Source organism: Lutra lutra, chromosome 1 (genome assembly GCF_902655055.1).
Source record: "Lutra lutra chromosome 1, mLutLut1.2, whole genome shotgun sequence".
In the NCBI taxonomy this organism is placed as follows: Eukaryota; Metazoa; Chordata; class Mammalia; order Carnivora; family Mustelidae; genus Lutra; species Lutra lutra.
The window spans coordinates 87,332,894-87,360,834 of NC_062278.1; the positions used below are offsets into that span (position 1 = coordinate 87,332,894).

Genomic DNA, 27,941 nt, shown 5'->3' on the forward strand with positions numbered 1-27,941 from the left:
GGGATCATGACCTTAGATGAAGGCAGATGCTTAACTGACTGAACTGCCCAGGTGTCCCTACTTATTTATTAGAGAGAGAGAGAGAGAGAGAGCGCACCCGCACAGAAGCATGAGTGGGAGGAGGGGCAGAAGGAGAGGGAGAGAATCTCAAGCAGATTTCCTGTTGAGCATGAAGCCTAATACTGGGCTTGATCTCATGACCCTGAGATCATGATCTGAGCCATAATCAAGAGTTAAATGCTTAACCAACTGAGCCACCCAGGCGCCTCTGTGATAAGTTTTTCCTAACACCCTCCTAATGAGACACTCCATGATTCCTCACAATATGTTTGCATTCACTTCAGTGAATAATAAACACAATCTGTTTAGCTACAGTTGTGTTCCTAGTAGTATTTGGCTTAAGGGAAATGACAATATGAATGGAAAAAATGGGAAGATAAGCTGTTTCTTCAGAGTTGTATCAAATGGATAATTAACTCACCAAAATATATTGAGAATCTGTTTTGCACCAGGCACTGTGCTAGCTGCAGGGAATATGGAGAAGAACGAGACTCAGACTGCTCTCCAGCAGTTGAACCTGTGGAGGAACATGCATAGTAGAAAATTTATGATCCAGGGGCTCCTGGATCATAAGCAAGCAAGCAAGCTCCCAATCAGGATATCTGAGAAGTGATTTATACACAGGGGAGAGGTTAGCTTGGAATGAACTCTGGCCAGGGGAAACTGGAAAGGAAGATAACCCAAGAGCAGTTGGGAAGCCTGTGCAAGTCTCAGGCACCATGACCTGAAGGAGGAACACCTTCTCTCCCCACAGCTTCCCATTTGCCCCGCCTCTAAGCCCCACCTCCACCCCAACGGCTCGCCAATGCCTTCCCCTTCCTCCGCGCCCTAGCCGCCCCTTTAACTCCCAGCTCTCGGCCCGCGGGATTTCGAGCTCTTCTCTCGCGAGATCTTCGCAGTATTGGAGCCGGCTGTGGTCAGCACTGAGGGGGCTGTGGGGTTGTCGTGTCGCAGTTTTGCCGCAAATCTGGGTCTGTTCGTGACTAGGTAGGTATGTTCTGGGCCGAGCTCCGGCCTGCTGTCGCGCGGGGGTGTCTGAGGAGAGAGTGGGGCGGATTCCCCTTGCTCTGGCAGGCCTCCGGCCGCGTGCGTACCGCGTGTGCGCCGCGGTCCGGGAGCCCGCGTGAGGTCCCACCGGCTGGGTGCGGGGATCGGGGTGGCGCGCGGCGCCGTGACGCCCACGGCGATTTCTGCAGCACGGGTCCGAGGCCCGGTCGCTGCCGGCGTGAGGGTGAGGATGGCGGCCCCGGCCCTTTCAAGACCCCCGCTTGGACCCGTAGGAGTTGGCGCCGAAGTGATGCCTTCGGTTAGCGGCTGAGTTTAATGGCCCGAGTGTCTTACGTATGGGAAACTCCAGAATTCCCTGGGTTCTGATATTGAAGTTACTTTTTGGAGTTGCCACGTGGAATTGGTTGTTAACCGCTTTACGAGGCTTGGCTGCCTTCCTTACTCAGAGGAGAAGGAAGATTTGTATGGAGCTGAATGGACAAATGACTTAAGTCCCACAATTCATTCTCTTAAAATCAGAGCATACAGAAAAATGGAGTATATGGCAGAATCCACCGACCGCACCCCTGGACACATGTGAGTCGTATCCCTTTCCCACGTTCCCTTTAAGTTTAAAGATACTAAAGTGACTCTTTGAAACTTACTGCCTGTGAGGAAAGCTTGTTTTTTTTGTTTTTTTGTTTTTTTTGTTTTTTTTTTTCCCGGAGGGAATTCTTTGTCTTCAGTGGGAAAGTGGAAAGCTTTATTTCCTGAGACAGTCAGACTCATCTTTAGTTGGAAAGTTGTAGTAAATACTTCAAGAGTGTTAAAAAAATACTTCAGGAGTGTTCAAGAGTTCCATATATGTTCCACGATTGGCTCTGTCCATGTGATAACCATTAGCCATACGTGGCTTTGTAGATTTAAAGACATTAAAATGAAATAAAACTAAATGTTAAGTTCTGTATTCATACTAGTCACGTTTCAAATTCTGAGTAGCCACATGTGCCTGGTGGCTAGCTACCTTATTGAACATCCATAAATTATAGAACATTTCTTTGGGACAACATCAGTGATTGCTAAACATTTCCTGTCCCCAGTACACATAGAATTATGACATCAGTCCATTATACTGAATCACGAGACATGATATGTTTTCCATCCTTTGAAAAATTTTCTGCTCTGGTTAAATGTTTGCATTTTGGCAATCCTCTACTGGCATCTTAAAAAAAATGTCTTTGTACTATGAAACTGTCTGATAATTACTATTAGAAATCATTAGACTCTCTCAACCCTTTGGCCATCCCCATACTTAAAGGATTTTTGGAGTTCTAGCCATGCTTGTTTTTTTGCCTTAGTATTCCAAGGTGACACTTCATGTATAGCATCTTTGAAGATTACTTTGCCAGGGTTTTGTATTGTTTTGTTTTGTTTCCTTATGTTTTTAAAGCAGAGATGCTATAGCCTAACTTGAAGGCTTTCGTTGTCTGTTTGATAACCAGTGCATTTATGAAACTTAACTTGAAAAATTTATGCTTTATTGAAGCTTATGCTGTGAGTGTGGTGTCCCGATTAGTCCAAATCCTGCCAATATTTGCGTGGCCTGTTTACGAAGTAAAGTTGACATCAGCCAAGGCATTCCGAAACAGGTCTCTGTATCTTTCTGCAAGCAATGTCAAAGGTATAGTGCAGCACTATTTTATTCTACTTAAAGTTGAGATTTATATATGGGAAAGCCACTAGGATATGCTGAGATGACACCCAAGGTACGTAGAATAAAGCATATGTAATTGAGATAAAATTGTTATTTATGTTGGTGTCGCCAAAGATTTTAGGATTTGCAATTTTGTAGTGTACTTTTCTAGTTTGCCCTTTTAATCTGGTAAAGTTACTGTAAAGCTGTTTGACTTTGCTTTTTCTTATAAGGGTTTAATAGTTTGGTTTATACAGTTAATAGATATAAGTCGGTGTTTGTAAGGGTAAGTGAAAGCAGATTTAGTTACTAAGGACATAATATTGTTATTATCATGAGGATTTTTTTTTTCACCAGAAGCTATGTATGATAAAAAGCCTCTTAAGTTTGAATGTTTAAAGTAATTTAGCAAGGTGTTTTAAAAATCTATTAAAATGCCAGAGCACCTGGGTAGGTCAGTCTGTTAAGCATCTGCCTTCTGCTCAGGTCATGATTCCTAGGTCCTGGGATTAAGTTCCTGCATTGGGCTACCTGCTCATGAGGAAGCCTGCTTCTCCCTAGCCCTCTGCACCCCCCCCCCACCCCCAACTCATGCTCTTGCACGTGCATGCGCATGCTCTCTCTCAAATAAATAAAAATCTTTATTATAAAAATCTATTAAAATGCCATTGTAACAAAGTGATTGTAGTTAGCTGTTGGTAACAAAACTCCCTAATGATACTGCCCACATAAAGTTAATTGCCTGTAATTTCCTAAGTGGGTTAGGACTCTAGTGGTTCTTAACTTTTTGAGGGAGGGGGGTTGATTCATGAAACCCTTTGGGAATTTGAACACTGTCTTTCCAGAAAAATATTTAAAATGTACATATATACAAACACATGAAACTTTCCTGTACTGTTTCAGGGAGATTACAGTTTGCAAGTTTGGCAAGTATAAGGCTTGATCACTTACAGATATTTGCTATTCTTAAAAGCATGGTAGAGTGAAAAAAGCACTGGACAAATAATCTGGAGACCTAGTTTGTCTTGGATTTCTCACAGACTAGCTTTTTGAAACTCTGCAGTTAACCTCTCTAAAAATCTCATCAGAATGAAAGGGCTTTATTAGATAGATGAAGCCCTTTCTAACTCTAAAAGCATGCTTATAATAAAGGAACCTGTATAAGGTTTTTGAATAAACCTTTACAAATGAAAATCAGGAGCCTAGCTGGTTCAGTAGGTAGAGCTTGTGACTATCTTGGGGTTATAGGTTCAAGCCCCACGTTGGGTGTAGAGATTACTTAAAAATAAAATCTTAAGTAAATAAAAGTGAAAATCAGAACATTCACTTAACAAACATAGTGAAAACAAGCACTCCTATAACATATTTAGAAGTGTTATGTATTTAGTATTTATTGAGCACTTACTATGTGCACCATCCTAAGTCTTATTAATTAATTAATTTATTTATTTTTCAAAGATTTTATTTAGGGCACCTGGGTGGCTCAGTTGGTTAAGCAGCTGCCTTTGGCTCAGGACGTAGTTCCAGAATTTTGGGATTGCGCCCTGTGTCTGGCTCCCTGCTCAGTAGGGCGTCTGCATCTCCCTCTGCCCAGCCCCTTGTGCTCACTCCCTCTTTCTTTTGTCAAATAAATAAATAAATAAATAATAAAGATTTTATTTATTTGACAGGGAGAGAGAAAGCACAAGCAGGGGGAGCGGCGGTAGGAGAGGGAGAAGCAAGCTTCCCGCTGAGCAGGGAGCCCCATGTGGGGCATGGTCCTGGGATCATGACCTGACCTGAAGACAGTGCTTGACTGAGCCACTCAGGCACCCCAGTACTGTCCTAAATCTTGAGCAGGCTGGATTAAAAAATCTTAAGGCATATGCCCAGGGATTGAAATTTTAATTTAATTAGGTTTTATGTAAGATTTAAAAACATGTTTTGCAATGTAAAATTTGAGAAAGGACTTTAAATAGATGAATAGTCTGAACTACTGTTGATACATAGTATGAGGTACTAATTTCTCTTTTCTGTGTGTGAGAAGTCGGTTCTCAATCATTTGGTTTATTATAACCATTTTAAAGCTATTTTCAGGTAATTTCTTACCTGTTTTTCAAGGTATAGCTTCAAGAAACTCTTAGGCATTTTGTCAGACCTCCCTATAATTCTTTACTGGTGTTTGAAGTAATATGACCTCTTTAATATCAAAGTAGCTTTTTCAAATATACTTGGGATTTCACTTTTTAAACTGAAGCTACTGATCTAATTGAAAGTTTTCTGAAACTATTAAATACATTTGAAATGCTTCAAACCAGTCTTGGGAATTATTATGTCTGATTAATAATCACTGTTACATCTGCAGAGTCACATTGAAATTTTTTGTTTTTCCTGAGAGATGCTGGGTTTCAGTATTTTCTTTCCTCCTCAGGTATTTCCAGCCACCTGGAACTTGGATACAGTGTGCATTAGAATCCAGGGAACTTCTTGCATTGTGTTTGAAAAAAATCAAAGCCCCCCTGAGTAAGGTAGGTCAGTCCGTTAAAATCAGTTTTTATAGGTATGTGTTTTTGTTTCTATATTTTAAAGTTACATGTATTTTTATGGAAATGAAAATAATTTTGCTCTAAAAATTTAATGTAGAATCATTTTTTTCATTATTTATTGAGAACCTCTATGTGCAGTAAATTTTTTTCTGAAAAAATACATAAAACCATTACTAAACATAATTTAGAAGGCTATAGTATTAAGGCTATGGTATTTAGTTTCTTTTTATTTTCAGTGTTGCTCTAGAAAGAAAATATTTGTGCCTATTACTTAAAATCAGTGCATTAATGTCTCCAAAAAAAAAACAAATTTAAGCCCAGTTTATCTCTCTGCATAATAGTTTCAGTTGTCTGTGTTAAACTTTATGACTTCTACTTACACCAGCTATGTTTTTAACTGAAATGGACTCTTGGTTTGAAAGTCCATATTCTCTTTTAAGCTCTGATAAAATTTCCTGTAATAGTTCTTTGGGATTTTTTCCTCCATTTCTTTTTTTTTTTTCCCCTCCCTGGAATTTCTGTTACTCTATGTTGTCCCTACTGGCTTAAAACTTTGTCTTTTCCCCCTTATATTGTTTGTTTTTAATCTTTTTGTCTTTTTTTCTGTGTTCTTGGTGGTTTACTTTATGCTCTGGTCTCTGTATTGATTTTGTTTTTGTTCCAGCAGTGATATTTTTATGTTCCAGAGTTTTTACCATAGTCTTAATGTTTTTGATGCATTCTGTTCTTTTTAAAACATTTTTTTCTTTTTAAATTTTTTTTAAAATTCTTTGGATATAGTTGACAGAATATTAGTTTCAGGCATACAACATAGTGATTTCACATCTTTATAGTTTATGCTGTACGTACAAGTATAGCTACCATCTTTTACCATGCAATGCTATTACAATATCATTGACTATATTAACCTGTTCTGTACCTTTTATCCCTGTGACTTTTTCATTTCATAAATGGAAGCTGTATTTCCTACTCCCTTTACCCCTTTTGCTTATCCTCACAGCCCCCTTCCCTCTGGCAGTCATCAGTTTGTTCTCTGTATTTATAGTTCTTAATCTGTCTATTGTTTATTCATTTGATTTTTAGATTCCATGTATGAGTGGTATCATATGGTATTTCTCAATCTGACTTACTTCACTTAGCTTAATATCCTCTATGTTCACCTGTGTTGTTGCAAATGGCAAGCTCTCATCCTTTTTACAGCTATATAATATTTTGTTTTCTATATATACCATATCTTCTTTATTCATGCATCTATCAGTTAACGTTTAGGTTGCTTCCATATCTTGGTTATGATAAATCATGCTGCAGTGAACATACAGTTGCATATATCTTTTCAAGTTAGTGTTTTTGTTTTCTGTGGGTAGATATCTAGTAATGGTATTTTTGGATCATACAGTATTTCTATTTCTAACTTTTTGAGGAACCTCCGTACTGTTTTCCACAGTGGCTATACCAATTTACATTGCTTCCAACAGCATTGTATTCCGTTGAATTTTTCTGAAGGTTATGATAGTAGGTTTGTAAAAAATTTCCTTCTGTTCCCTAATTTGTCTCTGGAGTCAATTTTTTATGTAATTTTGTCTAACTTTCGTACTTCTGGCTTTCATGCTTTTGTCAAATGTCTGATAAGTCTTAATAATTCATTAGTTCATTCGGCAACATTGATTAAGTGTCAGCCCTGTCAGTCTGCTTTTGGTGTTGGGGATATAGCAGTGAATGGCAGAGACAAAAATGTCTGTCTTAGGTAACTTTTATTCTAGTTGGAAGGGAGGGTGTGGAGTAGGTGTATATTCATTTGTTAAAAGGGTCTAAATTCTGTGGAAGGAAAAACCAGGAAGGGGATAAAAACTGCATAGGGGAAGAGTTGCATTTTAAAATGGAGTGGTTAGTATTTTATGTCAACTATACCTAAAGTAAGTGAAACAGACTGTTTGGGTAAGGCCTCACTAATAAGGTGATATTTGAGTAAACATTAAAGGCAGTATGGGAGGAAGCTGTGTAGAAGTCTGGAGAAGAGAATTATGGGTAGAGAAAATGTGTTTGCCTAGAGGCAGGAGCATAGCTGTGTAGTTAGCATGAAGTGGGAAGGGGAAAACTAGTGGGGGATGAAAACAGCAGTCATGGAAAGTCACAGAAGGTTAGGTTTTTACTCTGAGTGTAATGGGTCTAGAGGGTATAGGGTAGAGTAGTAAGATGAATGATTTATCATTTATCAGGATCCCTTCTGTGTTTAGAATACATATGAGGGAGGTAGGAGTGAGGGACCTTTAGGAAATGATTGTAGAAATCATGAGTAATGGTGATATTTGGGTCAGTAGTGAAGGTGGTGAGAAGTGGACAGTCTGGATCTAAGAGGAAATCTGTTATTTACATTTCTGGTTTCTCCATAGAACTCTAAACCGAATGTGTATCTTAGTAGCCACTGAACAACTTTGTATAGGTACATCATAGATAGATCCTCTTAAATTCAGGTGTCTGAAACCAAATGCAGCATCTTCTCTCCATCAAATCTGTCCTTGATTTATTTCAGAAAAGTAGTTATTACCTAGATGCCCAAACTGGATACTTGAGCCTCATTCTAGAATCTGTTCTTTTCCTCCTTCACATACCCAGATGTCATTCAGTCCTGTAGATCTCATTTCCTAAATAACTCTTGGGTCTTTCTGCTTCTTTTATTTCCAGTACCTCTCAGTTCAGATCACCTACAATTCCTGCCCAAATTATTGAAACAACCTCCATTTTGTTCCTCTTCCCTCTTCCTCAAAACACCTATTTTAGCCATATTGAGAGCTACGTTGAGTTCCTCACATGTAGCAGAGTTTTTTGGCCTCTGCTGATATAGCAGTGAGTTACACTGTGGATTCAGCATGAGATGCCCCCTAATGCATTTTTTTTTTAAAGCTGTGTACTTAATATAGCTAGAATAATCCAAGTAGAAACTTTATGAGATTTCTAGTAGATGATGAGTCATCAGATCTTTGCTTTCTTCTAAAAAGTATAATTTCCATTTTAAAACACATACTATTTTAGGGAAAAGGATTTTTTCTGTACAAATACTTTAATTTTTGCTTGAATTATACCGGTTGCATTAATGTAGTCCTTAGATGGTCCTTTTACTACTTTTTATTGCCATACCTCTGATGATTTTTTTTTTTTTAACTGGTGATGTTGAGTAGTGATGCTAATCATAGATTCCTTAAACATCTTAGGAAATCTGTTTGTTAATGAGTTGTTCTTTTATCTTTTTTCTTAGGTAGGAACTTACGTTTCTTTTTATTTGTGTCCTTTTGAAGGTTCGGCTTGTAGATGCAGGTTTTGTTTGGACTGAGCCCCATTCTAAGAGACTTAAAGTTAAACTGACTATTCAGAAAGAGGTGAGCTCTATACTATTTTCTCAGCATTTCTGAAGTGTAGGTAGTAAAAATGAGGGGATATATTGGCAAGTTATTTTATGGTTTGAATAGCTTAAAAGGAGAAGATTATACTCTTAATTTTAAGCTTTCTGGGTTTTGGGGGACAGGGGTCATCTGGCAGATGATCAGGTCATTAGTAAGAGCAGCCCTTGCTCTTGATTAGTGGCTAAGGTTATTTTTATTAGGAAAAAGATTGAGATAAAAGCACGAGCTAACACAGTGTTTCTCAGACTTTCTTTTTTTTTTTTTAATACATACACATGCATATAGATATTTAAATTCTTCAAAGACTATTTTTAAACCACTTTAAAGATAAATGTGAAATGTTAATTTAATCCTACAAATTAAACTTGGTTTTTTTTGAAATAGGATTATTTTTATGATGTTTAATTGATTTATTGTGGATGTCCTCAAAGCATTCGTGAAAAAATTCTTATGTTAAATATTAACTTTAAATATTAAAGTTACTAAACATTTTCTTTTAGGAAAAAATACTTGTTATTAAGCAGAAGGGAAAGGAGGAGGAGTTTGATTTGTTTTTTTTTTCCCCCACTCCCATCAGGTGATGAATGGTGCTATCCTTCAGCAAGTGTTTGTGGTAGATTATGTTGTTCAGCCTCAGATGTGTGGAGATTGCCACAGAGTGGAAGCTAAGGATTTCTGGAAGGCTGTGGTTCAAGTGCGGCAAAAGGTACTGAGAGAAAGATGATGATTGAATCCTGCATCTTGTATTCATCTTTGTCAGTTAGGAGCACCTAGTAAAACCTCCTCCTTTCCCTTCTTTTCAAATTCTTTAGGCACCAGGGATAGGCTAGGTTTCTGGAACAATCACTTTTAAAAATAGGTCACTATCATGTTTTAGATAATCTTTAAAGATCATTTTTGTTTTAAAAATCAGTGTGCTAGATATATAGATACTTTTTTTTTTAACATTTCACTATTAATCTAATAATGCATTCGTATTTAGACTTTGCACAAAAAAACTTTCTACTATCTGGAACAGTTGATTTTGAAATATGGAATGCATCAGAATACACTTCGTATCAAAGAGATTCATGGTGAGTTAAAATTTAAAAGCATTTCAATTGATGTCAGAGTTATTTCAACTAACATAGGTCTTATCTTTATTGATAATATCTAGAATAGTACTGTACAAAGGAACAGTTTCTTCTCTTAGGAAGAAAAAAATCTTGGTTCTTTATCTGTACTGTCCAGTATGGTAGTCACTAACTGTATATGGCAGTGGAGTACTTGAAATGTGTCTAGTGTAACTGAAGAACTGAATTCTTGATTTTTTGATGTTTTAATTTAAATTTACACTAAGTAGCTACCAGATGAGTAAACCAGTAACTGCATTAATATAATGTAAAGTGCTCTGATGGAAAATTCATTGAAAACTTGTTGTATGCAAAGATCAGTTACTGATTGGAAGAAAATTAGTTTTGAGATCTGTAAGTTCTTTTGTAATATTTTTGGTTTTGATATACAAGTGATATAGTTAGATTTCTTAAAGGTGGAATTCAAAATTTTTTGCATGATTTCATAATGGTTCCTTAGAGTATGTTCGGTCTAGAATATTTCTCTGATTTATAGTATAAAGCACAAATATTCTTAAGCAGACTTTTAAAGGTTAATATTTTTAAATGGTGCTTGCTACTGGTGAACATCTGTATTCATTTGTTTTCCTAGTCTCTATAGGCTTAGAGATAGCTGTTCTTGAAGGAATGACCAAATTCTTATATCATACTCCTCATTTTATTTTATTTTATTTTATTTTTAAAGATTTTATTTATTTGTCATAGAGAGAGAAGCGAGAGTGAGCACAGGCAGACAGAGTGGCAGGCAGAGGTAGAGGGAGAAGCAGGCTCCCTGATGAGCAAGGAGCCCGATGTGGGACTCGATCCCAGGACACTGGGATCATGACCTGAGCCGAAGGCAGCTGCTTAACCAACTGAGCCACCCAGGCGTCCCTCATACTCCTCATTTTAAAGCTCGAGTTCCATTGTTACTAACTGATCTGTTACTCATATCTTGTATGTCTTGGGAAAGTAGAGAAGTGTGCTCTTGGGTCCTTAAATGAGGGGAGATGTATGTAGCGCTGTCACCTGGAGAAAATCTTTTAAGCTTTGTATCTGACCTAAATGTTTTACCAGTAGACATAAGGTTAATAGTCTACATCTGAGAGACACAATTTACTTTATTTATTTTTTTAAAAAATTACTTATTAGAGGGATAGACAGAGAGAGGAGTATGAGCTGGGTAGGGGAGGGGGACAGGGAAGAGCAGAGGGAGAAGGAGAAGCAGATTCCCCTCTGAACAGGGAGTCCTATGGCACTCCATCCCAGGACCCTAAGATCATGACCTGAGCCAAAGGCAGATGCCCAACTGACTGAGCCACCCAGGTGCCCCTAAATTGGTGAAACACAATTCAGCGAATACTTACTGTGGGTAAGGTACTTTGCTGCCTATTTAACATAGTGCCTGGCAACTTGTGGTTAGCCACCAGGGAAAAAGACATCTTTGTTCTGCATAACTCTCCTTTGAGTAACTCTTTCAGGGATAAGTAGATCCAAATATTCTAGCTAAGAAAGCAAACCACTATTATTCTTTTTCATCATCATGGCAGAAATATACTCAAAGAATTTTTTTGTAGCAAAAGACTTGGATACATCTTGGGAAATACTTTTGCAGTCATTTTCAAAACCAAAAATATTTGCAAGTTCATCAGCCCTTTTTTCATCAAGAGGAGTTAATCTGTCCTCCCCCACGCCCCTGCCCTGACTAGTTCTTTGTTTGATTTAATGAATTTTTTGTTTGTGGTTTATTTGTAACCTTGTTTTTTAAAATCATAGTAAAAATAGTAAAAGTTCACACATATGTGAATAAAATCCTCTACATCACTTTTATCAGTTTGTGATCCCAGAGGTAGTCCTTTAATGCAATATAGTACAATATGTACTCTTTGGGGGAGAGGGAGCAGAGGGAGAGGAAGAGGGAGAATCTTGAGGAGACTCCCATGTGGAGCTCGACAAGGGGCTCAGTCTCACAACCCTGAGATCATGACCTGAGCCAAAATCAAGAGTTTAGACACTTAAATATACTGAAGTTTGTAAATTTTCATGAGTACATGTTGGTTTTGTAGCTGGTATTTATAGCTACCTTTTCCACTATACATTGCATATTTCTTTTATTTCAACAAGTGTCTCAGTTGTTTTATTATTTTGGGTATATATCTAGATGTAGACTTGCTGAATCATATGATAAATTTATGTTTATCATCTTTTTTTATATTTATTTTTAAAAAACTGGCAGACTGTTTCTACAGTGGGTGTATCATTTTACGTTCCCATTAGCAGTGTTTGAGGGTTCCAGTTTCTGTGTGTCCTCACCAACATTATTGTCTCTTTTTCTTCATAGTCCTTCTAGAGGGTGATGAAGTGGTATCTCATTTTGTGGTTTTAATTTGCATTTCCTAATGACTAATGTTGAACAACTTTTCATAAGGTTATTAGCCATTCCTTTATCTTTTTTGGTGACGTAACTTTTCAGATCTTTTGCCCATTTTTTAATTGGATTGTTTGTCTTAATAAATTTTAAGAGTTTTTTAAAAAAATATTTCCTGGATACTAGTTCCTCATCATGTATATGATTTGCAGGTATTTTCTTGTAGCTCGTAGCCTGTGTTTTCTTTGTCTTAATGTTGTCTTTTTTTTTGTTGTGATGTGAACACTTAACATGAAATCTTCCTTCTTAACAAAATTTTAAGTGTATAATATATTATTGTTGACTCTAAGTACAATGTACAGCAGCTCACTAGAGCCTATTCATTTTGCTTAACTGAAATGTTATGCTCATTAATTGGTAATTCCCTGTTTCCCCCTCCTTTCAGCCCCTGGCAGCCATCATTCCACTCTTTGAGTCTGTGAATTTGAGTATTTTAGGTACCTCGTATAAGTGGAGTCATGTAGTATTGGTCTTTCTGTGACTGGCTTATTTCACTCAGTATAAGATCCTCAAGGGTCACTCATGTTGTTGCATAATGCAGAATTTCCTCCCTTTTTAAAGCTGAATAAAATCCCATGGTAGGTATATACCACATTTTATCTATTCCTCTTTTGTGGAAACAACTCAAATGTCCATCATCTTGGCTACTGTGTGCAGTGCTGCAATATACATGAGAGTGCTAATATCTCTGAGATTCTGATTTCAGTTCTTCTGGATAAATACTTAGAAGTGGGATTAATGGAACGTATGGTAGTTCTGTTTTTTAATTTTTTTGAAGAACCTCCATGCTGTTTTTCATAGTGGCCACACTATTTCACATTTCCACTGGTGTACAAGAGCCAGTTTTCCTGTATCCTCATCAGTACTTGTTTTGTATTGTTGTTGCTTAAATAATAGCCATCCTAATAAGTATGAAGTGTACCTCATTATAATTTTTGATTTGCATTTGCCTGATAGTTTTGACCTTGAGCATTTTTCATATACTTACTGGCCATTTATATGTTTTATTTGGAGAAATGTCTATATAGTTCTTCTGCCCATTTTTAAAATTTAAAATTTTAACTAATCAGGTTATTAGTTTTTTTCTTGTTGAGTTGTAGGAGTTCCTAATATATTTTGGAGATTAACTCCTTATCAGATACATATGGTTCACAGATAATTTTTTCCCTTTTTGTAGGCTTCCTTTTCACTGTGTTGATGTTTCTTTTGCTGTGCAAAAACTTTTGAGTTTGATTTAGTCCTAGTTGTTTTCTTTTGTTGTTGCCTATGCTTTTGGTGTCATATTCATGAATTCGTTTCCAAGACCAGTGCCGTGAAGCTTTTCCCCCTGTTTTCTTCTAGAGCTTTTATAGTTTCAGGTCTTATATTTGACTCTTTAACCCATTTTGAGTTGATTACTGTGAATGGTGTAAAACAAAGGTCCAGTTTCATTCTTTTGCATGTGGATATCCAGTTTTCCCAATACCGTTTGTTGAAGAGACTGTCCAAGAGTGTATTTTTAGCACTTGGAGATCAGTCGTCCCTAGATGTGTGGATTGGTTTCTGGGTTCTCTTATCTGTTCCATTGTTTATTAGGACTGTGTTTTTGTCATTACCAAGCTGTTTTGATTATGGTAGCTTTGTATTTTGAGGTCAGGAAGTGTGATGTCATTTGAATTGGAAAAGTTTAAAATTTTGAAGTCCAGTGTGTAAATTTTTTTCTTTCCTCCATTATGCTTTTGTTGTCATGTCTAAGAATTCCTGTTTAATCAGTGTCACAAAGATTTTCTCCTGTGTTTCTTCACATGTTTTATAATTATAGCTCTTAAATTTGGGTCTAACCCTTTTTGTGTTATTTATTTTTTTTTTTGCATGATGTGAGATGAGTGTCTAAATTCATCTTTTTCCATGTGGATATCCTATTTTCCCAATGAAAAGTCTATCCTTACCTCAGTGAATTCTTTGGATGCTCTGTCAAAGATCTATTGACTGTAAATGTCAGAGTTTACTTATGGATTCTCATTTGTTCCATAGATCCGTATATCTATGCTATGCTAGTACCATGCTATCTTGACTAAAGTTACCAGGTTTTGAAATTGGGAAGTATAATTTCCTAACAACTTTGTTCATCTTGGGAATTGTTTTGGCTCTTCTGAGTTATTTAGTTTCCTAGTTAGCTGAATTGTTTGGAAGAGTATTTCTATAAGCATTTCCCAGCAGGTAGGTAGGTATGTTTTTAATTATCCATTTGTTGCTGATTTTTAATGTTACTGCATTATGATCAGATAATACTGTCTAGTAATTCATACTGTTTAGAATTTATTGAAATTAAAGAAAAACTTTTTATATGATTATTTTATAAATGTTCTGTGGATTTTTAAAAATAATATATATTCTTGGGACCATGTTCTATATAATCTCAGTTAAATCAACAAGTTATTCAGATTTTGTGTATCCTTCCTATTTTTAGTCAGTTTGGTCATTTTGTTTTTATTTTCTTTTTTCTTTTATTTAAATTCAATGAATTAACATTATATCATGTATCATTAGTTTCAGTGGTAGAGTTCAGTGATTCATCAGTTGCATATAACACCCAGTGCTCATTACATCAAGTACTCTCCTTAATGCCCATCACCCAGGTACCCCATCCCCTACCCCCCACCCCTCTAGCAGCCCTCAGTTTGTTTCCTGTAGGTAAAAGTCTCTTATGATTTGTCTTCCTCTCTGATTTCAACGTATTTTATTTTTCCCTCCCTTCCCCATTAGCCTCTGTTTTGTTTCTTAAATTCCATATATGAGTGAAATCATATGATAATTGTCTTTCTCTGATTAACTTATTTTGCTTAGTGTAATACATTCTTGGTCATTTTGTTTTTGATAGTCTCATAGTAGCCTCCCACAGTGATTGTGCATGTGCTAACATTTATTAATTTTTCTTTTTTTAATAGTTTTGTTTTCTACATCTCAGTGCTATGTTATTAGATGCATTCCTTTTATCTTGGGAGATTGTTATATAAAATACACTTCTGTGTAGTTTTTCCTCCCCTCCCCCACTTTCTTTAAGTAGGCTCCATGTCCAGTGTGAAGCCCAGTGTGGGGCTTGAACCCACAGCCCCAAAATCAAGACTTGAGCTGAGATGAAGAGTCGGATGTGACTGAACCACCCAGGCGCCCCGTTTCTTTCCTCCTTTGACCTTGAGTTTTATTTTGTCTGAAATTAAAATTGTGAATCTTATTTTCTTTTGTTCTTATGTCTGATTTGTCTGTTTTTGTTAAGTCTTAATTGATACATTTTTTGTGTTTTCTAATAATTTGATTGTTTACTACACTTTTAATTTGTGACATAGTCATATTAGTAGAGGAAAACCTTATTTTGAAGAATTATTTTCATGTGGCTTTTCTTTTTCTTTTTAAAGATGGTCTGGATTTCTACTATTCCTCAAAACAGCATGCTCAGAAAATGGTAGAATTTCTTCAGTGTACAGTTCCCTGTAGGTATGTTCTGAACCTAAATGTGATTAAGTCCAAGGAGCTGGGAATGAATGTGGATCATATCTGTTCTTCAGGCTTAGGCATCTCTTATGTTAAAAAAATTTTGAATTATAGTGGGAATAATTACGTAATTAGTAAGCTTCTGTTAGGTTAGCCACTTTTAGGGAATTATAACCAAAGAGTATGTAAGAATCTCTTTGGTGAGCTAGACATCACCCTGTGATAAATACTATAGTGCTAAAGCTTTGATTGAATGTATTTGAATAAGATAAGGGCTTTGGGGAGAGACTTCATGGAAGAGAGGAGATCTCTTAAAATGGGAAATTTTCGAAGGTAGACTTTATAGTGAAAGGTGAGTTTAGTGTAAACAAAGACTTTTTTTTTGGTGGACATTATTGTGGCTTTTAATGGATGCTATATATAGACTACATTGGTCTGAGCCAAGTGCATGTTTTAGAGGTGTTGAAGTAAATAAAATTGAAAAGAGGTAGGGTGCAGTTGGATTGGTGAAGGTTTTGAAATGTAAGTGGTTGAAATTAGGCTTTTCCAAAGCAGGCATCAGAAAGCTGTTTCCGACCTTGGGGAGTGATCACTTGATGTGATAAAAATTGATACTCCCTAGACTATAATAAGGAACCTTTGTCTTTTTATTACTATAAGCTTTTTTTCTTGGCAGAAACAAAGCCTCACAGAGATTGATCTCTCAGGATATCCATAGTAACACATACAATTACAAAAGCACTTTTTCTGTGGAAATTGTTCCAATATGCAAGGTACTTTTTTTCATTTAATTAATCCATGTCTATAAAAGAGTTCAAGTAATTAATTGGCTTATATGTAATTATTAGCTCCTGATTTCCTTCTGGGATTGGTTAAAAATTTAGAATAACTTCCCTCTTAAAGGATTCCTTTCTGACATACTCAGCCATATTAAAAAGATGTTAAAAAATAATCATGCTTAAAATTATAAATTGACATGCCTTTTACTGTGGTAGACTAACTCAAGGCCTGGTTGCAGTTTTTTAATGTTCATATTCTTTAAAATTTGTGATTCTGGTGGACATATGAAAAGTTTGAATACAGGAAATGACATTAAAATAAATTTCAGTAGTGTGGAAATGAAATTGTAGAATCATTTTTATGATTTAAAGTGATCTAACAAATTGTAGATTATCATTTCATTTCATTGTATTGAGGTAAAATCCTGCTTCAAAAATATAAATGAATTAAAATGCAATAGTTAGGATCTACTGTATAGAAGGCAGGGTATTAAGGATTATTATATAGAGGTCTCTACCATACAGGAACTTACATGTCAATATCTACTAATAATGATTAGTACCATAATTTATTGTGAGCATTCCATATAAATTTGTATCTAAGTACTTGATTATATTTCACTTTTTCATCTTGTTATACTTGGGGTAAAGCATTTCATCATTTTGAACATGGTGAAATTGAAGCGTAAGGGTGTTTAGATGATTTGCCCTACAAAATGAAGCCAAAATGTGTGCCTAGGTCTGTGACTCTAAAGCTTTAAAAATAACTATACAAATTCATGGTGCAGTGTGTAGTAACAGGATGAAATGATAGCTTAAATTGGTCAGCAGGAACACCTGGCTGGCTCAATTAGGAGAACATGTGACTCTTGATCTCAGGGTCATGAGTTCAAACCCCACATTGGGCATGGAGCCTACTTAAAAAAAAAAAAAAAGCAGTGTCAGCAAAATTTTTCTGGAAAGGGCAAGATAGTCAGTGTTTTTGCTTTCAGGCCATATAGTCTATTTTATAACTAGTGGGCAGCTCTGCTGTTGTTTTATCGCCATAGATAATAGGTAAATGAATAGTGAAGAAACTTTATTTACAGAAATGGTGTTGGGCCAAATTTAACTTGAGGGTCATATTTTGCTGACCCCTGGTTTAAAACAGTAAACATTTTCCTGGTACAAAGCCTGGGAAATGTGAATCTAGGTGTAATGCCAACTTTAGGCTATAGGTTAAGTGCTTTGAGTGATTCAGGCAAGTAACAGAATAAATGCACAATGTAAGAGTATTTTCATTAATCCATTGAGACTTAACTAAATGAAAAACACAGTGCTGGACTAGGTATTCTTAAGAGATGCACAAGATGCCCCTGCAGTGGAGGAGCCTGTGATTGTGAATACACACAGCTTAAAATACAACTCGGATTTTTTTCGTATTTTAATACAGTTTAAAAACAGGTAGCTGCATTACTGCTAATATCTCCTAATGTACACGTGGACACATGTGCTTTTTGGCCATTAAATTTTTGATTACATATTGATGCATGTAGCCATAAAAGAGAAACATGTGGCTTCTTTGAAATTTATTTTTTGTGGAAATTACAAGAAGTCACAGGTAGATTTAGAAAATCACTCTCCTTCTGATATTTATAATACTTTGTTTAGAATGTATGCTGTATTACTATAGAGCAATAAGCATTCACACTTCAGTAAAATTGAAATAAACTTAATACTTTGAATAAGACCTGGAAAAATACTTTCAAAGCATTTTTATTAAGACAGATATTCCCATCTTTAGAAAGAATAGCTTATTTTCTGTTTCTCTAAGATTTGATTGTTTTCCTTAGGCCCTTTGTTAATAGAATTTACAGTAATGTTTTGGTTTGGGCACATACACTTGGGTCAGGTTTATATTGATGAGTGTTTATTGGAGACAGTTATTTAGGACTTGCTTCACTCTAATTGTTAGTTCTTATGCCTAGGATAATGTTGTTTGTCTGTCTCCAAAACTGGCACAAAGCCTGGGAAATATGAACCAGATTTGTGTGTGTATTCGAGTAACCAGTGCCATCCATCTCATAGATCCAAATACCCTGCAAGGTAAGTTTTAGGAAATATTTGCCTTGACAGTTTTGTCCAGCAAGCTGTAATAATTTATATTGCTAATTTTATCAAATATTCTTGGTAATATTGTTATGAAAAACTAGTTAAGATTTTTACTGCTGTTTAATTCTTACAAAACACTGGCTTTTGATGAGTAACACCTGTATTTTTTATTTGAAGAAACAAGTCTGTGAACTTTTAAAAAATGTACTAGTTTTAGTCCACTTATTTTTACTGGAATTGACTTATTTACCTCATTTAATTTTTGTGAATAATTATTTAAGTTCATTGACAAGTTTAGTAAAGTTCGGAACATTTCACTTATAATGCAGTAAAACATTTAGTTTAAATATGAATTTTAACTAGTTTTATCATTATTACACATGATTTTTAACATTCCCTTTATAAAACTTTTTAAAAGAAGATTTCATATTGATGAATCTCCTGCTGCTTGATCTTTTTAATGGACTTCCTGTAATTTTTCTGTTGTAAAAAATCAAACTTTTTTTTTAAGGAAGTCATTTAGTATCCTTGTCAATCAGAATTCATAAGTTAGATGTCTTTTTGCAGTTTTGGGATGAGTATCGGTCAGGTAGAACTTTATTTCCTGTTAAGTAGCTGAGATGACTGATAATGTTTCTTAAGTGTCAGCACATGAAACTACTATATAACTAAGTGGATCTGATCTCATTTGCTTTTTGTTATTTTTTTTAAGTAGGCTTTTTTTCGAATCCAAACGTAGGACTTGAACTCACTACCCTGAGATCAAGACCTAAGCTGAGATCAAGAGTTGGTCACTTAACTGACTGAGCCACCTAAGCACCCTGATCTTACTTTGAAGACCCTTAGCTCTGTGGGGTTCTGATGATAGTAACTACTTACATTATTGACACCTGAAAGTTTTCTTGTGCTATGAGAAATTTGGGGCTGATTTATAGGAATAAATGATGATTCTAGAGAGTTGCCACTGTGGTCTTTTGCCCTCATGCTTCTCAGTTCATATATATCAACTTTTTTCTAATTAATACATTTGATGGCTTTTCAAGTACTTCATTTTTTCATGTTCTGTGTTTCTCCTTAGTTGCAGATATTGATGGAAGCACTTTCTGGAGTCACCCTTTCAATAGTTTATGCCATCCCAAACAGCTAGAGGAGTTTATTGTGATGGAATGCAGCATAGTCCGAGATCTAAAACGCAGTGCAGGTGCTGGAATGATATCAAAAAAGGTAAGTTCCATCCCGCCCATCTTTGTCCCCCCCCGAATTAACTGTTTTGGTCCCTCTTTTGTATTTTTAGGTTTTTTAGTTTGTGAATAATTCTAAAATGTGGTTCCACATAAAGCTAGTACTCCATTAGGTTACAAATGCATTCCATGTTTGTATGTTACTTAACACGTGGTCATTTATTAGACTTAATACTATCTGGTAAATTCATTTTTCTCTTTAATGTTAGAAATGTTTTAAAAAAATGTTTATTGTAAAAAAGCATTTCTTAGCTTTACTTTTGTATAGGAGGACCAAATGATAAGCAAACCTTTTTTGACTTTAAAAATTTTCAGACATTTTGAATTTAAGTATATGTTATATTAGCACTAATTACTGAATACTTCAGTATGCATTTCTAAAACATAGGAACATTTTTCTACAGAATCCAGTTATTATCGTTCAGATTTCCTCATTTGTCCCCAAATGCCTTTTATGGTTTATTCAAACTAGTACCTGGTTGGGGACCATATATATTCAAACTAGTATCTGCTTGGGGAACACACACACACACTTTTGAAAAGATTTTATTTATTTGACGAGAGAGACACCGAGAGAGAGAGGGAACACAAGCAGGGGGAGTTGGAGAGGGATGAGCAGGCTTCCTGCTGAATAGGGAGCCCCAATGCGATGTGGGGCTGGATCCCAGGACCCTAGGATCGTGACCTTGGCCAAAGGCAGACACTTAAGGACTAAGCCACACAGGTGCCCATATTGAATGTGAATGTTATACCTCTTAAATCTTTTATGTAATAATGGCCCCCTTCACTCCTTTTTTTTTTTTTTCCTTTATGATACCAACTTTCTAAGGCAGTTAGGGCATTAATCCATTAATCTTATGAATTTCTTATTGTTTCTCATGATGCATTTTTAAATCTTTCTTAATTTCTTGTATTTCTTTTAAATGAAAAGTGGATCTAAAAGACTTAATTACACTTAGGTTATGTTTGGCCAGAAGATGTCAGAAGTGTCACTCTGCTTTTTATATGCCAAGTGATAGTAATGTTTGGCTGTTCCACTGATAGTCAGATCCCTTCATTGTAATGTTACGATTTTTTTCCCCTTTGTTATTAGTTTGCTTGTCTTCCTTTTTTCCTTTGGGACATTCAGATTGTCTCAAATTTAGCCAGTGGGGAGCTCCTGTGCCTTTAAAAAAAATTTTTTTTTTAAACAACTTGTACTTTTTTAGAGCAGTTTTCAGTTAATAGCAAAATCAAGAGGAGGTAAGAGATTTCCTATATACCATCTGCCTCCACACATGCCACAGCCAACCCCTCTATCAATACCCGCCCATCAGAGTGGTACATTTGTTAAAATTGATGAATCTACATGCATACCTGATAATTGTATTTGATAATGAATAAACTTGCTATAAGCCACCTTGTGTTTTCAGGTTTTGTAGAGAGATAAGCTCTCAACTCTTTTGGGTAAGTATGTATCAAGGAACATGTTTGTAGTATCATTTGGTGAGATAGGTTTAGTTTTGAAGAAACTGGTAATTCACTTTCTTTTCCCCAGTTCTTTTCTAAACCTGGGAACTATCGTATATTTCAATTTCTCCCTTTATCTCTTCTTTCATCTCTTTGAGATTCCCTAATAGCCTAGTCTATAACTCTTAGTATTTTGCTCTTGATCCCATTTTACTTACATCTCTTTTTGTTAGTAAAAAATATTGGCAAGTGCTGTATTTAATTTAATTCAGCCTGAAGTTACAGTTGCTTGTAAAATCCTGTGTTGGAAAGGTACTTTAATGGTTTTCTAATTTAAAATTTCAAACTTGGGGAGCACCTGGGTGGCTCAGTTGGTTAAGTGTCTAACTCTTGATCTCATCTCAGGTTTTGATCTCAGGGTCATGGGTTCAAGCCCTGTGTTCAAGCCCTCCATGCTGTGCGTGGAGCCTACTTTAAAAAAAAAAATACTCAAACTTGGGATGTTGTTTCTGCAACAGATATTAAGCACAAAAAGGAATATACTTCAAATAGCAGACATCCAGTTTCTCTAGTAGTGGTAGTAGTGCCACTGGGTTGCTAGATTGCTTTGTCTGAACCTTGGTTTTTTTGAATGTTATGTGTAAAACAAGGGGTTGTTACGATGTTTTCTGGAGTTAAGATTTTTCAGTTATTCTTTTTGCTCAGTCTGTATTGCCTGTTACCCTGTGAAAACATTAGTTTTGAAAATTCTATATATGTCGGTATTTAGGTGATATTATTAATGTTTTCTAAAGTCTTAAATCTTAATAAAGATATTTATTTTATGTATTCCTTATTGAGTCCTTTTTTGTACTAAATACAGTAATTAGTTAATTTTGACAGTATTTCAGAGATCTGAAAAAATAAAACAATTGCCGTCTTTAAAATGAAAATTCGAAAACTAAAATCAACATTGTATATAGTTTCTGTGAGATGCATTTTGAGTTATGCTTGGGTTATTGAAGAGTGTGTTTTCTTTCCTGTCAAGCATACCCTCGGGGAAGTCTGGGTACAGAAAACTTCTGAAATGAATACAGATAAACAGTATTTTTGTCGCACTCATTTGGGACATCTTCTAAATCCTGGAGACCTGGTATTGGGGTTTGTATTATTTTACAGTATTTTAAACTGGCAGTTAGCATTGCAAATTTTCTTTGGGAGCCAGCAAGCGATCTAAAATACTACTAAAAATGTGTATTCCAGTAAGAGTTTAAGAGTTCTTAAGAACTTCACAGTTCACTTTATTGATAGCTAAATTAAACTAGATTGGACAGAAACCCATAGTCACTCTATTTGGCCATCATTGTAAAGAATTATTTAATCCAAGATATTGAGTAATTGAACCCTGAAGTTGTATGGTTAGATTTTTTTTATATTTATAGCTTTTTTGGGGAGTGGATAGTTTTTTTTTATTATGCATATGCTGTTGCTCAAATATTTCACTTTTTAAATATGGAAGCCATAGTGTAAAGCTCCTTTATAGGCACAGGACAGTCTGTTTTAATACAGAGCTTATCAGCATGCTTTAAGCATTACTTTTGCTCTTGGGGATTTTTTTTTTTTAACTAGAGAGGAAGGTTTTTTTTTTTTGTTTTTTTTTTTAATTAAATGGAACCATCTAACTGAATTCTAATGTTATACTGATATGCCTGTCTTGATTCCTCTACAAATATATGATAAGATGGACAGTGATGGATAATATGTGAAACTTGGAGGTAAAAGTATGTTGTTATCTTTACCAGGACATGTGGAGGCATGTTCATTGTATAGTAAACTGCAAAACTTTTAATGTGGGAAAGGATATTAGATGTGCTTTCAGGTGAACATACATTAAATAAAAAGTAATGTGGAAAGAATAAATGTTTTTGTCATTAAGTGTTTAATTATTTTTATTTCAGGTTTGATTTGGCCAACTGTAACTTAAATGATGAGCATGTCAACAAAATGAACTCAGATAGAGTCCCAGATGTGGTAAGGCTTTAGATTTTTTCCTGTGTTAAAGAGGATTGATACAATAACTCTTATGGGTAAGATGTGTGAGTTCACATTTATGAAAATAACAAATCAATTTAGAGATTCTTTTGAAATTGCAGTTAAGGTTTAAAGGCAGAAGCCTTCATATAGCATCATGCGTCTTTGTGGGGAAGATCCAAGATTTATTGAGTTTTTTGTCGCTCTTATAATTGAATTTCCATTCCCTGTCAAAATGCTTGATACCATCTGTAGAGCAAAAATAAATTTGCAGCTAAAAATGATGACCATTAGGACTTAATTTAGGTTCATTCTTCTAGGCTCAGCTTATTTCATATATGTTCAGTTAAAGCATTTAGAATTAAAACCATTATTCAGATTTTTCAGGTTTGACTATAATTGCAGTTGAAAATAATCTTTACAGTGTTGAGTTTTGGAAAAAGAATGTTTCTTCTGAAAAAAGCCTGTTAAATTCTAACATGAGTTTATTAGAATCATAAGCAAGGGTGAACCTTGTGAAAGTCCATAATTCTTGCTTGCTTAATCTTCACTGATTTCTTTAGATGTGGGCAAAAATGAAGTCATGGTATAAGAAGGACTCCCCTTCTCACCACCCAGTTGTGCTTTTATTAATTAATTAGTAAGTTAGGAAATAGAAGCATAGTTTAGATAAAGTCTTAACAGTCATAAGAGGAGATCAAGATGGTCATACAAGATTTTGTATTGTATGAAATTATTTATTACATAATTTTTTAAACTGTCCTAGGACATATTTTTGTAAAAGACATATGTAGTTCTATAACTGCTTATTAGTAGTAATAAAAGCGGGGAATGTCTGCCTGTGGTAATATTTCAGGATGATTATGTGAATGGTAGCTGAGAACTGAACTTTGGTATAAAGAAGGACACCAGAGGGGTGCATTGGTGGCTTAGTCTGTTAAGTGGCTGCCTTTGGCTCAGGCCATGATCTTCCAGTCCTGGGATTGAGCCCTAGGAGCCTCAGGAGCCCCAGGTTGTTGTTGTTGTTGTAGTTCTTCTTCTTCCTCCTCTTCTTTCTTTAAAGATTTTAAGTAAATCTTTAAAGAGATTAAGTAATCTCTGCACCCAATGTGGGGCTTGAACTCACAACCCCGAGACGAAGAGTCTCATGTTCTACCGACTGAGCCAGCCAGGTGCCCCTATTTATACGGGTTCTTATTTCCAAAGAGGAGTTAATACAGGTGCAGCAAGTGGAGTTAACTATCATAGACTCTGCCTCATTCGGGCTCTGCAGTCAGTGGGGAGTCTGCTGCTCCCTCGCCCTCTGCCCCTCCCCCCACTTGAGCTTGCTCGCTCACATTCTCTCTCTTGCTCTCTCAAATAAATAAATAAAATCTTTTAAAAAAAAGGCACTAGAAATGTGAAGTTTTTGGTGTAAAAAAACAGCAATTGTCAATCACTGGAAATTTTCATTATTAAATTTTAACAGTTATGAAACTAACGGCAGATTGCATTTTCATAAAATACTAAGTACATGGAAAAAATATTGAAACTTCTCTTGATACTGCTCCTTGATCCCTACTGTCATCAGTCTGTTGACTTTTCTGGCTTTCTCACAATCTTTCAGTTTTTAACTTTATTGGATTTTGAGGCCCCTTTACTTTGTTCCCATTTTTTGTAACTTTGCAAGTATTTCTGTTACTTTTAGGTATTAATCAAGAAGAATTATGACCGTACCAAACGTCAGCGTCGCAGAAACTGGAAACTGAAAGAACTTGCAAGAGATAGAGAAAACATGGATACAGATGATGAAAGGTCCTACTTTTCTTTAAATCTTCTGTATTGTCTCAAAGGAAATCCTTATAATAAGTCTGTAGAGTTTTTATATGTAATCATCTCATGATTGTTGCATTCAATATTAGTTTTGTATTCTTACTGTGTTACTTGAAACAGTGTAAGAGGATATAATGATATTTAACATTTAATTATTATTTCCTGGGTTTTGGCCTGAGAATTGCAGTGTTAATGTGAACAATGCATTTGAAAAGCTAAAATAAGTACTGGTGGGTATCACAAATAGCAAGTGAGTAACTGTGACTTGGGATAAAAAGAAAATAGTTCATTAATATCAAATATGCTGTTTTTCAAACAACTTAAGGAGAAATGAAGATGTCTTCTAGAAAAGTATATTGGGCGATTCAAAAGTGGCCTTAATGCTGGTGAAGACACTGATATCTAAAAAAATGAAGAGTTTAAATAAAATTGTATCATGAAATGGGAGTGGGAAATAGTAGTATTTCCAAAGTACAATCTCATAAAGTAATTTAAAATAAGTATTTATAAATATATAATGTTAAATTAATTGGATATTGTAAGTACGTATTTTATTTCATCTGTAGTCTTAAAAGTATATGTATTTTTTAAACTTGGTCATAAGACTTTGCGGTGGGATGGTAAAGTAGGAGGATGTTTTCTTACTGTTTCGTATTCAATATCACCTTATATCAAAGTGTGTATTTTTTTAATCATATAACTTTGAAAGAAAATATTTTTTTAACTTATCAGAATATTTAATTAACATCCATATTTGACTTTCAGATATTATTTTTAAAGATTTTAATACTTGGAACACATTTATTTTATAGTGCCGAAAATGAAGAAAACATCATACTCATTGGTAAAGATGAAATATTTAAATATTTCCTTTTTTTTTTGGTCTCGGGTATAGGTCTGTGAATCATCAGGCTTACACACTTCACAGCACTCACCATAGCACATGAAATATTTAAATATTTCTTTATCCTTCTGTAGGCAATACCAAGATTTCCTTGAAGATCTTGAAGAAGATGAGGCAATTAGAAAAAATGTAAACATTTATAGAGGTTAGTGTTTTAGGGGTGTTTGATTTAAATTGTATCTTTTGTTTTTGTGTAGATACATTACCCCAGTGTAAGTATTTTGGTATCTTAAACTTTCATTCCATAAATGACTTCTTTTGTTTTTACAACTTGCTAAACATTTATAAAAAATAAAAATACTTGCAGAACAGTAAGAATTACTAAAATATCGTTTTACCACATTTGATATCATTTGTATCCTACCATGATCCCTCAGCTTCCTGATTCCTATACAATGGATATTTATTCATATATTTATGTAGTTCATTTAGTGACTGTAAATACCTGCTCTAGATATGATACAAGAACTGCAGATATAATGTGGTTAAATAATAGTAATGATGATGGGGGCAGACATTTTGCATATTTCCATATTTGTATTGATTTGAAATCCTTGTTTTTTTTTTTGTTTTTGTTTTTTGTTTTTTTTAGATTCAACCATTCCTGTGGAAAGTGACACAGATGATGAAGGAGCCCCTCGAATTAGTCTGGCTGAGATGCTTGAAGACCTCCACATTTCCCAAGATGCTACTGGTGAAGAAGGTGAATCGATGATGACACAATGAGATTGTGCTGTAGATGATTTTCATATCTCTGCGCTCAGGATGTTGGACGAAATAACTCTTATTGTCTATTCAGTCTATGCTTCCATATTAAAGAAAGGAGAAATTTAGTTTTAAAACTTGAATACAACAGGACTATTTTGATTGCTCGTTCAAAACACTGAAAGAGATAGCTTCGAAGTTTTTGGATAAAAGATTATGGAGAATGTAATTATTAATGATATTCAGGCCATTTTATGTGCGGAATTTTTTAAGTTTGCCTTTTTTAGGAGACCCTAGTATTTTCGCATACTCTAGCGCCGGATTTGAAATCTCAAAAGTTGTGATGTCTTGGAGGTTACCTTCATCTTCAAGTATAAAACAAGTTTTTACATTCATTTTGCTTTGATTGCTTTAGTAAAAGAGCATATGAAGAATCATTAATATGAACTTGTTATGCACTTTGATCCACTTTAGGTCATTTTTATGTTGGGGTAGGTAAGTCGGGGTTCAGTTTATTACCGGACATTGGGGGGAAGTTAATCTATTTTATTCATAATATTAACATCTTCAAAAGCTTTTAATTTGGGGTTATTTTAATTTTTATTGCAGAAGAAAATATATTTAAAGTATTTGTGGATTTGTAATAAACATAGACTATTTAAAGGTTAAAAAACAATTTGTTCTTTTGTGATTTTTGCTCATGCCAGTGGCTTAGAGCAGTAGCTTGCTTGTGTCATAAGAATGTCTTCCTATCACTTAAAGCATTTTTGCTTTTGAAATTTTGGTTTACAAATTGAGAAGGAATTTTCTTTATATAAGTTTCTGTCATTGAATATATTACCATCAAAAAGAATATTAGGACCCAGAATATAGATGATGAAATGATAAAAATGATCTTTTTGCTTTATAAAACCATGAATCAGGCTTGAAAAATGAATGCCTTCCACATCCTTGAATGAAAAGCATTTACTTGAGTTTTAAAGTGTTTGAGAATGAAGTTTTAAGATCCTATTTCTATAAGCAAGATCAGACTTAATAAGTGTGCCAGAACTAAAAGCTAATTCATAAACTCTAGGTATACCACTACATAAGGAAATTGAGTTCACGTGCTGAATGGAGCATTTTCCTTTTTTTAAGATTAGACTTCCCAATTCTGAAGTTATGGATAAAGTCCTGAACTTATATAGTGGCTCCTGTTCTGTCTGCCTATTTAGTTAAAATTTTCACTTGTGGTTTTTGTTTACCTCTTCTGTGTCAGGATTTTAAAAAGCATGAAAATAAAAACATTCTCCCCTTT

At 35.1% G+C, this 27,941-nt stretch overlaps 1 protein-coding gene across 4 annotated transcripts; it reads left to right on the top strand.

The window, feature by feature from the left end:
- The first annotated feature begins 901 nt into the window (after window positions 1–901).
- NMD3 (NMD3 ribosome export adaptor) lies at window positions 902–27,941 on the top strand. Of its 4 annotated transcripts, none has more exons than XM_047729299.1 (16): window positions 902–1,051; window positions 1,588–1,644; window positions 2,594–2,728; window positions 5,151–5,247; window positions 8,559–8,639; window positions 9,241–9,369; window positions 9,646–9,736; window positions 15,578–15,656; window positions 16,330–16,426; window positions 18,400–18,517; window positions 19,602–19,747; window positions 22,241–22,353; window positions 23,151–23,223; window positions 24,911–25,017; window positions 26,014–26,084; window positions 26,532–27,941. In XM_047729299.1, the coding sequence occupies exons 2-16, from the start codon at window positions 1,601–1,603 to the stop codon at window positions 26,663–26,665; spliced, it is 1,515 nt and encodes a 504-aa protein (XP_047585255.1). In that variant the 5' UTR covers window positions 902–1,051; window positions 1,588–1,600; the 3' UTR covers window positions 26,666–27,941. The 4 variants fall into 4 exon arrangements, with proteins under 4 accessions (XP_047585255.1, XP_047585265.1, XP_047585274.1 ...); XM_047729309.1 differs by having other exon boundaries at window positions 910–1,051; window positions 1,515–1,644; XM_047729318.1 differs by having other exon boundaries at window positions 922–1,055; window positions 1,443–1,644.